This window comes from Strongylocentrotus purpuratus, unplaced genomic scaffold (assembly GCF_000002235.5).
Source record: "Strongylocentrotus purpuratus isolate Spur 01 unplaced genomic scaffold, Spur_5.0 spur5_contig_861, whole genome shotgun sequence".
Lineage (NCBI taxonomy): Eukaryota > Metazoa > Echinodermata > Echinoidea > Camarodonta > Strongylocentrotidae > Strongylocentrotus > Strongylocentrotus purpuratus.
In genome coordinates this window covers 4,915,891-4,931,010 of record NW_022145570.1, presented here as the reverse complement: position 1 = coordinate 4,931,010, position 15,120 = coordinate 4,915,891, and the positions used below count along the sequence as shown (strand labels likewise).

The following is a 15,120-nucleotide window of genomic DNA, read 5'->3' as shown; positions in this document are numbered from 1 at the left end:
GTTGTCATTATCTTTTGCTCTTGATGATCAAAAAAATACAATGAAAAGTGAGTTGTAATAAAATATAGAAAAACAAAGAGAAAATGATTCATTTTTTTAAACTCTCTGTCTACTGTAATCAGGTTGGTTGATCGACAGCCCAATAATCATTATTTTCATGACATGTCCTAATCAATTATTATTTTCAGTACTTCCTATCGTGATTATCACGCTTTGATTGTTAAAATACAAAATACTACATTCAGGCGCGTACACAGGGGGGGGGGGGGGGGTTAACCCCCCTTTGGATTTTTTTTGTGTAACCCCCCCCCCCCCCCCCGCTTATTCAGCGGTTGGCTGAGTCGTTGCGATTTTTTGGGACCAACAAAATAAAAAAAGTGTCCTCTTACCCACCCCCCCCCCCCCCCACTCCCGCTTATTCAGCGGTCGGCGGAGTCGTTGCGATTTTTTTTGGGACCAAAAAAAAGAAGAAAAAAGTGACCTCTACCCCCCCCCCCACCCCCCCCCCCCCCCCCCCCCCCCCCCCGCTTATTCAGCGGCTGGCTGAGTCGTTGCGAAATTTTCGGACGGATTTATAAATGTTAACCCCCCCCCCTTGAAAAAATCCTGCGTACGCGCCTGACTACATTGTAATTTCATTGTAGGGCTTAAACATTTTACATAAAAATCACGTGCAATCTAGCCCTAAAGGACTGCAATGAATGAATAACTGAATAAAAAAGGATATTCGTGATAAAATTAATTCTAGAATATTACATGGTGTTGAGCAAAATAACATTGGTCGTCTGACCGTTGAGCATCTGCTTTTCATCTAGTTGGTTCATGTGGAGACAGAGCTGACCGATTAATTTGTTTAGTTAAAATAAAATATACACATAAACTACATATACATAATACATGTTCTTGCAATAAACCTCTTTTAGTCAGTTGTTATTATACATTTTATGAATAAAGGTCTACATTCAGTTTAAAATCAATATGTACATCAGTGTCCTTTTTTTCATTTACAAACTATTTTTCACGGCTGTGTAACAATGACAAATGATTATAATGTCTTCATCTTCCTATGTCCATGGAGGCATGGAGGTATATACGGTTTCAAAATAAATCCACATTTATAATTATGATAAGCGCAGATTTGCTATTCCGGTGCTAGATTTCAGGGACGTAGAGTTGGTGCTACTCAACGAAAAGGTGTTTATTGTACTTGGGACAGTTTATCACACAAGTACTCAAGACTATAACACGAACACCAGCGGTGCTATCCAGGGACTCTGTCTCTGGTGTTTGGGACCGGTAACCATTATGATCTCTGAACAGTACTGGCATAAATGATAACAATGACACAAGCATTTCCTTAACATACTTTCAAAAGGTTTCTTTCAAAAGGTGCATAGTGTACTAATGGCTGGTTACAGTGTGGCGAAAATCACTGTTTCTGGTTCTAACACCGACTCTTAACTAACCAAGATCCGGGTGATTAAATGAGCTGGGGACTACAAAGGGTCAAAGAGTGACCACGTATTTGTAAATAGTACATGAACACTTTGAACATGCGTGTTAAAATTGTTAATCTTACATTGAAAAAAGTGTTTACTCCTTGACCCTTTAAAATGGTGATCCAACATTTTAGTTAGTGTTTAGAGTGGCCCCTTCTCTAAGGGAGTGGTGTTTGGAACTATATACCCTATGATTGATGGTAACGTCTTTGATCCAGACCACAGACACTGGAAGTGTTATGATTCAGACACTGGCAAGTCTGGTGCTTGTTCTAAGAAAGAAGAGTACTGTAGCTTTAGAAGTCACAAACATGACACTCACGAGTCAGTGTTTGGTGGTTGGTTGAAGAAGAGTTGTTGTAAGAGTTGCTTGGTGTGTTCTGGGCTAGTTACAGTGTGGCTGATAGTCCTGCTATCATGAAAGATCTCGTAGTCATTACCGTCCTGTAAAGTAACCAAGGAAAACAAGAGATCAAGAGATGTTAAATGAATGATTACGGGGTAGGGAGATGGGAAACCGATAGAGGAATTATCGACACCTTTACCCTTAACAGAGAGAGAGAGAGAGAGAGAGAGAGAGTGAGTGAGAGAGAGAGAGAGAGAGAGAGAGTGAGTGAGAGAGAGAGAGAGAGAGAGAGAGGGAGGGAGCGAGAATAATAATAATAATTATGATATGATTTTAGAGAGGGTTAATATTGACTAAGCCATTCCAGAATCCAGAGCCTTCCTGGCTATATTATAGAGCCTTCACAAATGTGATTTCATTAACATGTTCATTTTATTCATTTTCTTTGAATTTCAGTCTGTTGTCATGACAAAATGAGGGAACAATGCACTTGAGAGTTTTTTTTTCTTCACTATTCTGGTTAGGTAATTGAATTATGGGTAACTGAATGGGCTATCCAACCGTATGTCTATACTTTACACATTTACTTACTTTCTTATCATTTGAAATGCGTTTTATAATTGTGTATGTTTTAAAAACTTGGATATATATATAATTTCGGAAATAAAAACAAACAAACAATTCGTTATCAGAGAATATTACTGTCTTACTTATTTGAGCTTGAAAGTACCACCAAAAAGACAAGATCATCCTTATGTCAAGTCCATTAATCTTGCTATGTGATTACATGGTGTATTCAAAGACGATACAAGAACATTAAGGGCAAACAGAGGGGAAAAGGTGAGATTCAAGATCATTATGTCCCGTCAGCATCCCGTCTCCTCTCGCCTCACGAAAGACGACTTGATCAGACTCCTTGTCTCAATGGTGGCACTTTCACAGCGTTAATTCACATTAGTTAATTTGTATGAAAGCAGACAAATGCGAGAAACATAACGTCTAAATGAATCGTACCAATAATAAGATACTCATAATAAAGGAATATTGATATACCTGTGATGTCCTATCGCCGAAGAAGTATATTTCTTTATATTCCTGATCCAAATATTGCAAACAGAATGTCTTATCCCATCCCATCGGATACACGTCAAAGCTTGTTTGTCCTCCTAGAAAATAATACCATGAACACAATACTTGTTTATTTATGCAAGCTTCACATAAAAAAAGGCCTAAAAGGACAAATTCCAAACAAACATATCGAAAATAATATCGCTAGTGATATTCGTTTGTCTCGCAATGTATGGTTAACAAGGGATCTAAAAGATAGAGTATAAAACACGCTTGCTTACATAATTACATTATATTTTATCACCTGACGAAGTGTTGCAGCGGCGCACGAAACGTCGTGATCTTTTAGATCCATTGTTGACCATACATTGCGAGACAAATTAATTAACGAATATCACTAGCGATATAATTTTCGATAGTCGATACTACATCTGCAATGAGTAATATATTTAGCATTATATAAAACATATATTGCAAATATGAATCGAGTATGTTAAATATCACGATAAACGTATACCAGTCAAGTAACAGGTATGATAGACTATACCATGCATCACAATTTCACTATTACTATTTTACAAACATGTTAATATTCATCTAGTTTATTTTTTGGTAGAAAAAGAATAATAATCATGTGAGTTGAGGCGATAATCTCTGACGCATTCCTTTAATTGCAAGTCAGTGCTGCTTGCAGATATCGCCATCAAACTACTTTATATACAGCATACAGGCAACTTGAATACAGAAAAGATTCAACCAGCTCTTTAATTGTGATTTTTACTGTTTAATGCGATAATAAATCAATTCTGTAATGTTTATCCTTCCTTGCTCTGTGTGTAAAATTCAATGCACTATTTTAAGAACTTGGAATGTATTGAGTTACGACACCTGTATATATAGGCTTTCACTATTGAATATCAACAGTGCTTAATATGTTTAGTGGAAGGTGAAAATGATTACATAGTAATTCAACGTAGTGTTAAAAAAGTACAAGCTGTAGTGGGCTATGTATGAAAATTCAAATAGAAATATCTTCCCTGCAAACTGAGTAGAACATAAAAAGAGCAAAATTACCTTTGATGGATGAAATAAAAACATGATAAACTGAAGAAATCTCACCTATTGAAAATTTGAGTCCGCTGGAAGAAAATCTTTCTCGGAGTGTTTTGACCATCTTTTCTCTGACTTTGTGTTTCTGTAGACAATTAAATAGAATGTAAAGTCACACTTAATTCACAGATGTTTGATTTGTCTCTGATCCCGTTGACACTTGTTTTTATATATTTTTTAATAAATGTTAGTCAAGGGAAGGGGGAAATTAATTGAATTTATTAAACATCCTTGACAAACATCTGTAACGGGGGGGGGGGGTACTTCTTCCCTCACCTTGCCAAACTATAAGTATACTGAAACAAAACATTACTGTTTTAAAATTTAATTTACAAAAAAGTGAAATACCTGATTAAAAATATTTAATTTGGGGTGTTTCTACACACCAAACGGTGCAGTACATTTGAAGTCACTATTTTTATTGTGAAGTATGCACCTTTATACTGTATATAAAGTTTATACAGTGTAATTTATATTTGATTTTCATGACATTAAACACAATATTTGAATGAAGTACTGGTACTGAATTTATGTGACCATATGGGAATCGACCAAGGGGGAGTCCGGAAGGTTTGTCAACAATACATTTGGCATCGCTCATGCGGAATGCTCAATGTAATATATCATAACAATTGTGAATTATGACAGCTAGTAAAATGATGGAAATTCTGTTTCATATTATGTTGTTACATTTATGTGAAGTATATGGCAAATAGTTTTATCAATGTTATGTATGAAAAATAATTGAAATTTTAAGAAATGAAACCAATCAATAGATCAATAAAAAAATGTAGCAGGTTTTTTTAAACCGATATGTCACAACATGTAATTCTTCAGATTAATGTATTCTAGTTCATGAATGATTATTAAACATTTAATTTAAAGTTAAAAACAAAAACGTAGCAAACGCCCTCCCCCCCCCCCCCCCAACATCATACTCTCTCAATGAGTTCTGCTGACGTGACGATGCCACTGTGCTACTAACAGTATGATGGCGGGGGGGGGGGGGGTCGGAGTCCTGACGGACACTTAACCAACTTAAAGAATTCTCTTTTGCCTTTCTCTATTTGGAAATATTCATCAAACAGCACTATAACCACCATAAATATTTGTCCTTTCTAATTTTGTCCAACATAACTTCTTAAAAGATTATTATAATTTGCTTTAAACTTCTTCAAGTTGCTGTGTTAAATCAACTGTCCGGATACACAACCTGTCCGGACACACAACGTCTGTGTATACCAAACCACCTCTACATAAATTATATTAATGATTTTCTAGATGACCCACCTTGTCATATTCACAGAAGATTCTTCTGTCTTCCAGAGTTGAGTTACATCGTCCCATAGGACATATATTGATCATACCGGTACGACATTCCACAAAACATCCTCTGAAAAACAGACAAATAAAATCACTTTAAAACCCCTTGGCTCACACCGTTACGGCATTCTACAAAACATCCGGTATCAGCGTAATAAATAACAGTTACGTTCAAAGAGAGACTTCGGGGGAAAGCGCCTGATAAGCACCGTTTTTATTATTATTATTATTAAAGTGCACTGATCTTAAAATCCACAGGTATTAGTAATACACATTTCTGAGCAGCCAAATGACAAAGGAATGAAACAGGAAACGAATGGAATATTAATTTTAAACAGATAGATGAATATAGTGACGTCAGACAAAGGCTAATAAGAAGAGAAGAAACAAAATAAAGAGACGAATTTCTTTTCGACAATCTAGACCTGTAATACAGTACATGTGGAACTACAATGTTGCTTCGCAGACACAGTACTTTCTGATGTGTATTCCCCGAACAATGACAATATAGGATAACTATCATCATGACTTACATAATTATTAACAATTATGCAAGATGAAAAGAAGAAATGAGATGAATTTTATCAATATTGTTGTATAATAATTAGGGGCGCTATACGTAAACTATAACGAACGAACTCTGTACTTCTTCTGATCATTCGATTTTAAGTACACTGTTAAAAATTTCACTGTAGAAATTACAGTAAATTACTGGCAACTTTGTTGCACAGTAAATTACTGTAACTTTGACATTACAGTAACTTCCTGTAAGTTTTTCAACAGTAACTTGCTGTAAGACATTAAAATACTGTAAGCTTACTGTAAAGAAATTTTCATGTATAAGGTTACAGTATTTATTGTAAGTTCTTCTTACAGTTAATTAATGTAATTTTATTCACAGTAATTTAAATGTATTTACAGTTATGTACTGTAAGTTTTTCTCTACAGTAAATTAATGTTATTTCTCTCATTTACATTAAGTTAATGTAATAAGTACAGCTTTTCTACTGTGACTTTAGCAGTATCATCCTGTTAATTTTGTATCTATTTCTCTCATTTACATTAAGTTAATGTTATAAGTACAGCTTTTCTACTGTGACTTTAGCAGTATCATCCTGTTAATTTTGTATCTATTTCTCTCATTTACATTAAGTTAATGTAATAAGTACAGTATTCTACTGTGACATTAGCAGTATCATCCTGTTATTTTGTTATCTATTTCTCTCATTTACATTAAGTTAATGTAATAAGTACAGTATTCTAACTTGACATTAGCAGCATCATCCTGTTAATTTGAGGAAAAAACAAGCTTTCTGAACACAAAAATCATTATTAAAGTCTTTATTGGGTAATCAACGCTCCATAAAACAAGTTTCTCAAATAGTGTAACATTATGAAAATGCTTGCAAAGAAACTATCAAGTAAAACATTAAAACAAGTAAAACCACTAAAAACTGCAAAAGTTCAAGTACTCAAGAATCTACAGACCCATAGTCATCCTTCCAGTATCTCAAAAATTCTTGAAAAAATTGTTTAGATTATACCAATTCTGAAATACACATAACTTGCTTAATCCCAACCAATATGGCTTAAAAAAAAAATCATTCACCCGACCTAGCATTAATTTAATTATACGACAGAATAACACACGCAATTGTGCAGACATAGCGGCTTTAAGGCATTGATATGCTAAATCACAACGTATGGCTTAGGGGCACTGCACTTTCTTGGGTCAAAAATTATTTGTCGAACAGACAACAATATGTTCACTTTAAAATTCTGAATTGTAAAAAACTATTGTAAAGAATTATCTTCAATTGTAAACAAGACATATTTTATACACTTTTATCTTCCTTTAAAGCCACTATTAAACGACAACTACTATCAGAATACAATCAATGAAAAGTCTCCATATACCTGGCAGAATCAAGGAAAACTCTCTATACCTGGTAGAATCTCTCCAAAAGACATTACTCACTTTATTTTTGTTTAATTTATCTTTTGAACTAATACCCCATTTAATTTGAGTTGCTCTGTTATATTAAACTTGTAATCTTTAATACGTGTTTCATATTCTTCTGTATTTTTGTCTCATTTACATGCCAATTCTGCACAGAAACTTGTTTCAACTTCATGAGCTGTCATTCAATTGATTGATTGATTGATTTATTGACGGTAAAAGCCCTATTCAGCTACTCGGCTGGTTTACAAAGGGGCTGTGCAAAATAACAAAAACCGTAAAACATACTTGACAATAAGAAAATATACATGATATACAGAAATTAATGAAATAGAATTACCAATGTGCACAATGAACAAAGAAAATAGAAAATATGATCAATTTGTGTACATGTAAAATGAAAACATAAAATTATGAAATTCGTTTAGCTACAATATTGCTACGTATTAAATATGATAAAAAAACATATTACCATATAACGTAACATATATCGTAATAAAATATAAGTTACTTAAAAAAAATATATTATTATATAACTTGAAATATGTCGAAATAAAATATAGGTTACTTAAATATAATCTAATAAATATAAATATAATGTAATCTTTGATAAATGAGTTCTGCTTGAATAATGCTCTTAGTGTGTCTTGAATTTTAATGTATTGGCAAAATCGCTGTTTGCCAAACTGATCTTCTCCTAAATATATCTCAGTTGGGGAAACATAATCAAAAAGTGCTTTAAAATGTGATTTTCTTGTAGACTCTGATCGAAATTCTTTACAATTTGAAGCACTGAACAAATCCTCAGATTTAAATAAAGTTAAAACGTTGGTAACCTCATCATCGGTAATTCCTATTCCTTCAAGTTTCTTTTTTAATTTTGGTATCAAATTTTGTTGGCTTAATGCATGAATATCCTGAACTGTGTCAATTATTTCCTGAATTGTAGAGTTGGGCAGTAGTAATTTTGCCTCCAACTTCAGATAAAACAAGGATAAGCTGTGTTTGAATGAGTCAGCGGATACATCTACTTCATCATCTGTCACACTTTCCTCGTCACTTGAGTGCAGTCTTCCAGGAAACTCCTGATTATTTTCTTGGGCGGATTCAGTTAACACAGTACCAGTTTCACTTGAAGTTGAGTCTAACTGAATCTGGTCTAACTTATTGTGAACTCTTGATATATGTGACGCAAAAGACGACCTCACTGAAAAACGTTTTTTGCAATTGGCAAAAGGACAGCGTATTTCAACTCCGTGTTTGATATGAACTCTAAGATGAGAAAGTATGTCATGGATTTCCTCACATTTTACAGCACAGAGTGGACAATTCCAGGTAGAAACGCAGAAAAACTGGGCATCTTTTTTTCTTGAAAATGGTTGATGATCCCTATGCACATGGGTTTTGAAGGATGAATAATTTCTGAATGTTCGATTGCAGCCAGGAACACCACACGGGAAATCGAAATTCACCACATTTCTATGGACTGAAAAGTGTTCAGAAAACCGCTTCAATGATCCAGAAGAATGATTACATAGCTTACAAACGTACATGGGTATATGATGTCCATGTAGAGCATCCGTCTGATTAGTGTTTCAGCATGCACACTGTGTGACTTCAGCAGTAATCCATGGCATACTGCAAGAAAGAAGAGCGGAAAACAATACCTTTAATATGCATACGTACACATAACTTTTTATGTACAGCATTGACAGATTAAAAGTTATTTAAATGATAAATGAATAATAAAAAAAAAGATAAAGGACAAAAAATACAAAAGAAAATCGAAAGAAAAACATAAATTCATCAAATATAACCAGTTGTCACGAGCCTCCTGATGATGACTGTATGCGAAACCTTCAGCAAAAAAACATTTGATTTCACGGCTATGAATGTTACTACATAAGTGAAATTAACATTCATTTGCGGTAAATGAAACTACAATAGATTTATGTAAAACAAATTTACAATCCTTAAAGACAAAAATTACTGTAATTTACTGTTAGTATTTGAAGAACCTACGGTAACAGCAATTTACTCTAAGAAATGCAGTGATTTACTGTAGGAAAGTTTACAGGCAGATACTTTGAGTAAAAATTGATGGTAACTTACTGTAGATATAACCTACAGTTACTGTAAATTAAAATTACAGTGAATTACAGTAGACAAGTACTCAAAATTAATATGAAATAAAATTACTGTAATTTACTGTAAACTAGCAGTAAGTTACTGTAAATTACAGTAATTTTACAGTAATTACTCAGTAATTTTACAGTAACTTACTGCCAGTTACGGAATGGCCTATTTGGTTGCTATGACAACGCTGCGACCTTCAAAAAAGTAAATTACAGTAATTTTAAAGTAACTTACTGTAAATTACTAAGTAACAGTAAAATACTAAGTAATTTTACAGTAACTTACTGTAATTTTATTTCATATTTTAACTTTTAAGTAAAATTACACTATGCAGCAGGATTGCCAGTACTTTGCTGTAATTTCTTCAGTAACGTGCTGTAGACTACACTACATGAGCTTAGACTTGTGCGTATTCAACTGATCACGCAGTGTGCTCATGATGGACTGATGCTGTAGTCGATCGTAGTGTGTGCGGTGTCCTATAAGTTATAAGTCTTGATGGTCTTGACGTTAGACATTTCCAATTTAACGTGAGCATGCATATCCATGTGCAATGGCATCGCATTGACAGTGACACTGTACGCTGGTACTGCAGTACAGTGTCATGTGCTGCACTAACACTACCGACTCTGTCCCACACACCACAGCACAGCACGTACAGTACACATATACCGTAGACGGAACAATTACAAACACAATCCCTATACTTTCCACAGTCTGACAATTCTTCACTTCAGCGGGATACAAATCAAATCATGACTCTGATAATTGGCAATCTGTAACTTACCTCGGATCCCCTTGGAATATCCCAGCTCGAGGATCAGGACCAGGAACAGAACAGATTCAGATTCGTTGCTCAGGATCAGGCCGGCCAGCTCAGCTAGCTATATATCTCAGCTCAAATCTTTGCAGAAAATTAAAAATGGCGGCGCGGCGTGGCGGGCTAGCGCGGGAGCCAATCACGTGCAACGCATACGCGCATATGCAGCCGATCCGCCTAATGCGCATGTGCGCTGTATCCCACAATGCTTTTTGCACGCTCCTTTACACTAGCTTACTGTAGATATTTGTTCCCATGCTCTACGACACTGATGTTTACAGCAATATACTGTACAGCAACGTACTTATACAGTTAATTATCGTAAAATCGTTATTACAACATATTACTTTTGTAAATCACAGTATTTTACTGCATGAGTTACAGCAAATTTTTACAGTGTACACACAAGTGAAATATTAATGTGATATCAAAGAGACAAAGATCTATGTTAGCTAGAATTATAACAATTTGTTCAATCATGAATACCTTTTGATCGGAAGATGTAAATCAGCCAAATAGTGCAGTACAAAATTGATAACTTCTTGTAACTTTTCCTCTCCAATTTGCTCTGATATAATCTGAAAGAGAAAGGAAAGTAACCAAATAATGTAATTGATCCTTATCTAGTATAAGCAACTAATAGAGCAAAATTACGTAAACAATATGCCTTTATTATGTCATTTAAATACAAATATGAATAATTTGAAGTAGCACTAAAAGAGCAAAAATAGGAGAATATTCATTCAAGGTAAGGTAGTATAGTTCCGGGGTTATCGGATAATTTATTTTTTTAAATCATGAAAAACAAACCAACAAACAATCAAGATCTGCGAATGAACAGAAAAACGACATTTATTTACTCAGTCAAGTGTCATCAAGGTTATAGTACCTTTTTAACCACACAATATGACCATGCTGCAGAACAAGGACAAAATAGGGACCCAAAATAACAAATATATTGAGGCATTCAAGGAAACAATAACATCGTTATCGAAAAGAATATCTACAGCGACGTTTAAAGATCGACCTGTCAAGGCACAGGACGATGAAGAGCATTATAGCCAATCTTTCGAAGTCGAATACGAAAACATTCAGGGAACGCAATGGGGGGGGGGGGGGGGGGTAACTGTCATGCAGGGGGGGGGGGGGGGAAACAAGATTTCACGATTGAGTGGGACGAAAGTGTATATAATGAGATAGATATATTTGGTAAAATAGAGATAGATAGTGAGAGAGAGAGAGAGAGAGAGAGAGGAGGGTAGACAGTAAATATTTATATATTTATAGATGGATGGATGGATGGATAGTACAGAGAGAGAGGGGGGGGAGATAAGGCGAAGATGGGGGAGAGGAAGGGAAAATAAATATTAAAAAAAGAAAAAAAGAAGTGTGATAGCGAGAAGGGGAGGGAAAGAGAAATCCAAATGATTCTTTAAAATGATAACTACATGTACGTTGTTTGATTAAAAAAGACACTTCGTGATGTCATTGTTTCCATGGTAACTGACCTTCTTAGCAAACACCTGTCCCTTCTGATATGCTACCATGCCGTTCTCTACGAACACGTAATCGAACATCTGGTGGAGATCGTGTCCGAGTTGGTTCTCGACGCTCTTGATGTCTGAGCCCGTGATCAGACCGATGGGAACATGAGTCTGTAGCTTTAACAGGACGTCGATCATCTCGGGTTCGATTGTCTGTACGATCAGCACAAACAAACAAAGTAGGAAATCATGAATACTACGATCTGAAGATGTACATGCACATAAGGTTGAATTGAAATAAACGTTTCCAACTTCATTCCACAAAATGATTGCGGGAATATGATTTATTCTTGATTTATATATTCTCGGATCTTTATTGATCAATAAAGTGCTGAGATTATACAAACTGTTTCTATCAAGAATAAATCACATTGCCACAATCATTTCACAAAAAGAGGCATGAAACATGTATTTCAAATGTATGGGCATCCGAGTTAAAAAATCGTCTATATTTCATTATTAAAAAAATATATATAAAAAATAAGTGTATGGTGAATGAGGCACACTACAAGAGTTCTACCTACTGCAGGTCAAGGTTTTTTTTTCTTAATTCTTAAAATTGTGGCGAAGTTGGTGGTGGGGGCGTGGGGACCAGTTCAACCATAAATCCCGCTGTATAAACGTATGTTTAAGTCCATTATCTTGATTATAGTATGTGTCATGTATTCAGAAGTATTTACTTGCAAACTCCAGCCAATGCAGTTTTCATAAATGGAATAGCTAGGTTGAGCGTGCTGCATTGTCCGACTATAGGGGGAGGGGGGGACCGGAGTTTGTACGATTTTGTTTTCTGCATATCATTCTCGAATTATAAACAAATTGTAAGACACAGTTGTCTACAGAACAGCAAACTTGAAATCACCCATATTTTCAGCTATTCAAATGGACAGACTTTAATGTTCACCTGAAATTGTACTTTTATCATTATCTTTCAGGATATGAGAGTGCACAGTGGTGATGACGTTACAAACCAGTCAACAACAGTGTTTCTCGGTATTTACCCTGTCAATTCATTTCCTCTTCTCCATATTAGTGTCTTATTTCCTCTTAGCTAGCACGCAGCTAAGCAGGATTTAAACAAAAATGTACCATCATGTGAATTTATACTGGGGTAGAATAATGAATGACGCACTTCGCATTTTAACAAGTAAACAATTCGTCCTTGTTTTCACGAAGTGACGGTAGTGAGGAAAATCGTAACGCAAAGTGAATGCAATTTTTTTTCACTACCGTCACTTCGTGAAAACAGCGACGAATTCTGACGTGCATGGTCAACACGATTTTCGATTTTCGACTGCGCTCAGTTATTGTTACCTCCAATAGTTTGTCTTCTTTTTATTGTCTGTGGACAATCACCGGTAAGTGTTCTTTTTTACCAAAATATGGAATGTGGAATGCAAAGAATTATCACTAAGATTAATCCCTTCCCGCCTGCCGAACCGTATACATGTATGCAATGGTGAACAAATTGCCTTTTTGCCGATGTCATCCTATCTGAATGTCACTAGTAAGTCAAACACGACCTACTATTGTGACGTCACGGACACACCCTCCATATACCTCCGCAATTGGCCAATCAGAACATCGCTCGCCCGATGGTAGACCGCAATGTTTGGAATGGAAATGTACGACACTGCGGGCGACGAAAAACTAGACAAACACCCATGTACCCAGTCGCAAAAAAATGTATGAATACCCATCACAAGTATACATACAAAATGGAACTTGTAAGAGGAGTTTACCGTTTATTGTGTTCGTTTCAATTAACATTCCCCCTTTTGATCGAAGCTCATTGATTTTGTTGGGATTTACCACGTCTACGATTGCATCATCACATGTATGCACAAAGGAGAACGTGCAGTCAAGTACAAGCTACTCTATGATAATGCGATTTACGTGCAAAAACACATGTAGGGTATGGAAACATGTTCGTGGTGCTGAATTGTAGTGGTACCCCTTGTACATGTAGACTTGCAGTACTAAATTAGCTGATATATAATTCACATTCATGGTGAGAGAGGTATACACATATTAACAAGTATATGGATATGATCATTAGAGCATAAATTCAACATGAAAGTATAGGTTTACATGTCGATGTTGTGAAATTTACAGAGCAAATTATAAGAACATTCGAAAATACATTAACACCATGCACCAACAGCACAATATTCATACTAGTTTCTTTGATAGGTGACAGCGTACGAAGAAAGTTATGTGCAAATATAAAGGTATAGTATTAATTAAGCAACATGAAATCCAACTTACCCTTCTTGTGTTTGTTATGGTCCCATCCATGTCGAACAGACATATTCTCCTGCAATTTGAATTCTTCCCCATCATGGGCATCTAGTTAGATCATTCACAACCAATCAACAAGAGTCACTGGTATCATCACAACATCCTACCAGGAATGGGAAAGAAACAAAACTGTTTATTTCTGAAGAACAGTTACATAAAGGACGAACATCAACTCCGCTGGTATATACCGGTAGTAATATCCCAAATTCCGATCAGGGCTAGCTAGCGCCAGTGTGCAATGTACATAGTCAAGTAGACGTACACGCCTGAAATTTCTAGCTTATTTTCGAGCAGTACTATGCAGTGTCATTTCTTGTACGTGTTTTTACCGAGGGCGTTCAAAATCTGATGTGTATACGCTGTACGTGCGGTGGTGCGGCTAATTAGCACGAACGATAACAAAACAGTTTTATGACCATGGGCTATTTTGTCGGTATAAACCCGGATATGCAATGTTAGATGCACAGGCGCGGATCCAGGATTTTCCAATAGGGGGGGGGGGGGGGGGGGGGGGGGGGGGGGGGGGCCGGAAATTTGAAAATTGCGCAGACCTTTTTTTAATACTCAACATATCAATACTTACAAGGTCATATTAGAAGCACCATACCGGTACAATTTTTGTCATTTCAATCGGGGGGGGGGGGGGGGGCTATAGCCTCTTGCCCGAAAAAGTAATTTTCTGGTTTCACAATTCGGCTAGTGAGCGAAGCGATCGAGCAAAAATTTGAGCATTATATATGTACATGTATATTATGAAAGTGTTATTTATCACGAAAATAAACGAGAAAAGATATCAAAAATTCATATTCGGGCAGCTCGCTGTCCCCCCCCCCCATCCCCATTAAGCGCGAAGCGCAGAAGCTCTGATGTTTCATGAAATTATTAGAGGAGAGGATTCGTTGAACCATTCTCGACTCTAAAGCGCGGAAACTTTGACCTTTCATAGTTTAATGAAATTATTAGAGAAAGAATTAGAAGATTCGTTGTTCCATTCTCGACTCTAACTCCTTGTT

At 35.8% G+C, this 15,120-nt stretch overlaps 2 protein-coding genes across 2 annotated transcripts; both read right to left on the bottom strand.

Annotated features, from left to right (window-relative positions):
* Nucleotides 1–627: 627 nt before the first annotated feature.
* Nucleotides 628–14,523, bottom strand: LOC115929758 (phosphomannomutase-like). Its single transcript, XM_030999718.1, has 7 exons — nt 14,075–14,523; nt 11,771–11,959; nt 10,749–10,840; nt 5,314–5,416; nt 4,033–4,108; nt 2,899–3,011; nt 628–1,943 (listed from the first exon to the last, which is right to left on the bottom strand). Exons 1-7 carry the CDS (start codon nt 14,153–14,155, stop codon nt 1,818–1,820), a joined length of 780 nt encoding a protein of 259 aa, XP_030855578.1. The 5' UTR covers nt 14,156–14,523; the 3' UTR covers nt 628–1,817.
* On the bottom strand, nt 6,673–10,612 carry LOC115929756. The gene is made up of 2 exons (XM_030999710.1): nt 10,230–10,612; nt 6,673–8,944 (listed from the first exon to the last, which is right to left on the bottom strand). The coding sequence occupies exon 2, from the start codon at nt 8,857–8,859 to the stop codon at nt 7,753–7,755; it is 1,107 nt and encodes a 368-aa protein (XP_030855570.1). The 5' UTR covers nt 8,860–8,944; nt 10,230–10,612; the 3' UTR covers nt 6,673–7,752.
* Nucleotides 14,524–15,120: the final 597 nt, after the last annotated feature.

Excerpts from the sequence above, each read along its gene's own strand:
- LOC115929756 (XM_030999710.1), bottom strand. The coding sequence starts at position 8,859 with ATGTACGTTTGTAAGCTATGTAATCATTCTTCTGGATCATTGAAGCGG.
- LOC115929758 (XM_030999718.1), bottom strand. The coding sequence starts at position 14,155 with ATGCCCATGATGGGGAAGAATTCAAATTGCAGGAGAATATGTCTGTTC. Across the intron at positions 11,960-14,074 it reads CCATAACAAACACAAGAAGG|ACAATCGAACCCGAGATGAT; the intron begins GTAAGTTGGATT and ends CTGATCGTACAG. Across the intron at positions 4,109-5,313 it reads TCTTCTGTGAATATGACAAG|AAACACAAAGTCAGAGAAAA; the intron begins GTGGGTCATCTA and ends AATTGTCTACAG.